This window comes from Exserohilum turcica, assembly GCF_000359705.1.
Source record: "Exserohilum turcica Et28A unplaced genomic scaffold SETTUscaffold_2, whole genome shotgun sequence".
Lineage (NCBI taxonomy): Eukaryota > Fungi > Ascomycota > Dothideomycetes > Pleosporales > Pleosporaceae > Exserohilum > Exserohilum turcicum.
Window position 1 is genome coordinate 3,259,043 of NW_007360025.1, and position 732 is coordinate 3,259,774.

General features: G+C 51.5%; 2 protein-coding genes across 2 annotated transcripts in view; both read left to right on the forward strand.

Annotated features, from left to right (window-relative positions):
* SETTUDRAFT_163360 (glycoside hydrolase family 61 protein) overlaps window positions 1-337 on the forward strand; it is a 1,573-nt gene extending 1,236 nt beyond the window's left edge. The window contains exon 3 of the mRNA XM_008027642.1: window positions 1-337. Coding sequence (XP_008025833.1) covers window positions 1-146 — 146 coding nt within the window. The 3' untranslated portion in view covers window positions 147-337.
* A 168-nt stretch (window positions 338-505) lies between these two features.
* Window positions 506-732, forward strand: part of SETTUDRAFT_19943 (uncharacterized protein) — a gene marked incomplete at both ends in the record, with an annotated part of 525 nt that continues 298 nt past the window's right edge. The window contains one exon of the mRNA XM_008026778.1: window positions 506-571. Within this exon, the coding sequence (XP_008024969.1) occupies window positions 506-571 (66 nt within the window). The remainder of the gene's footprint in view (window positions 572-732) is intronic.

The window sequence follows — 732 nt, forward strand, 5'->3', positions numbered from 1 at the left end:
GCTTCCCCAACGGTGGCTTCCCCAGTGGCGGCTTCCCCAAGCCGTCCACTGCTGGCGCCGGCGCTGCTCACAGCGCTGAGAACTGCAACGGCGGCAAGAAGAACAAGCGCGGCCGCCTTGCTTTCCGCAACTCTCTTCGCAACTAAATGCGACTTCTCTTGACGTCTCCAAGGACACTCACGAGTCCCATGTCGCCACCGACAAAAGGAACAATGAGGTTTCTGGACTACAAAAACGAATGGTTGGACTGTGCCTTTTGCCACTCCCTTGTTTGCCATTTCTTCGACTTTTATATTCGCGGCAGTGCTGCACTTTTGATGTATATATTCAAATCCACCGATGATGTTCTCATATTCTTCTTCTGCAGTGACACTGGGTGACTGGCTTTGCTCTTGTGAATGGTTGGATTGAACATTAACTATATGCTGATTCTGACGATGGTTGGGCCCGAAGTGGAAGATCCTGATATGTTCTAGTGATGCAGCTAGAATGGCTTGGAACAATCATGTCCTACCATATGTGCTGCGATATTTTCAATAACCCCAACACCTTTCTTCCAACTGGCTTACATGTAGGACTACACTCTTACACACTAGTCTCACACCTAATCATCATCTTCGTACTCACTCCCACTCTCTTCCCACCCAAACCTTCCCACCCTCACCCACACCCACATCCCCGCCACGGCTATCAGCCTCCAACTGGGACCCCTCCTCCCGCCCCCCCCAACCC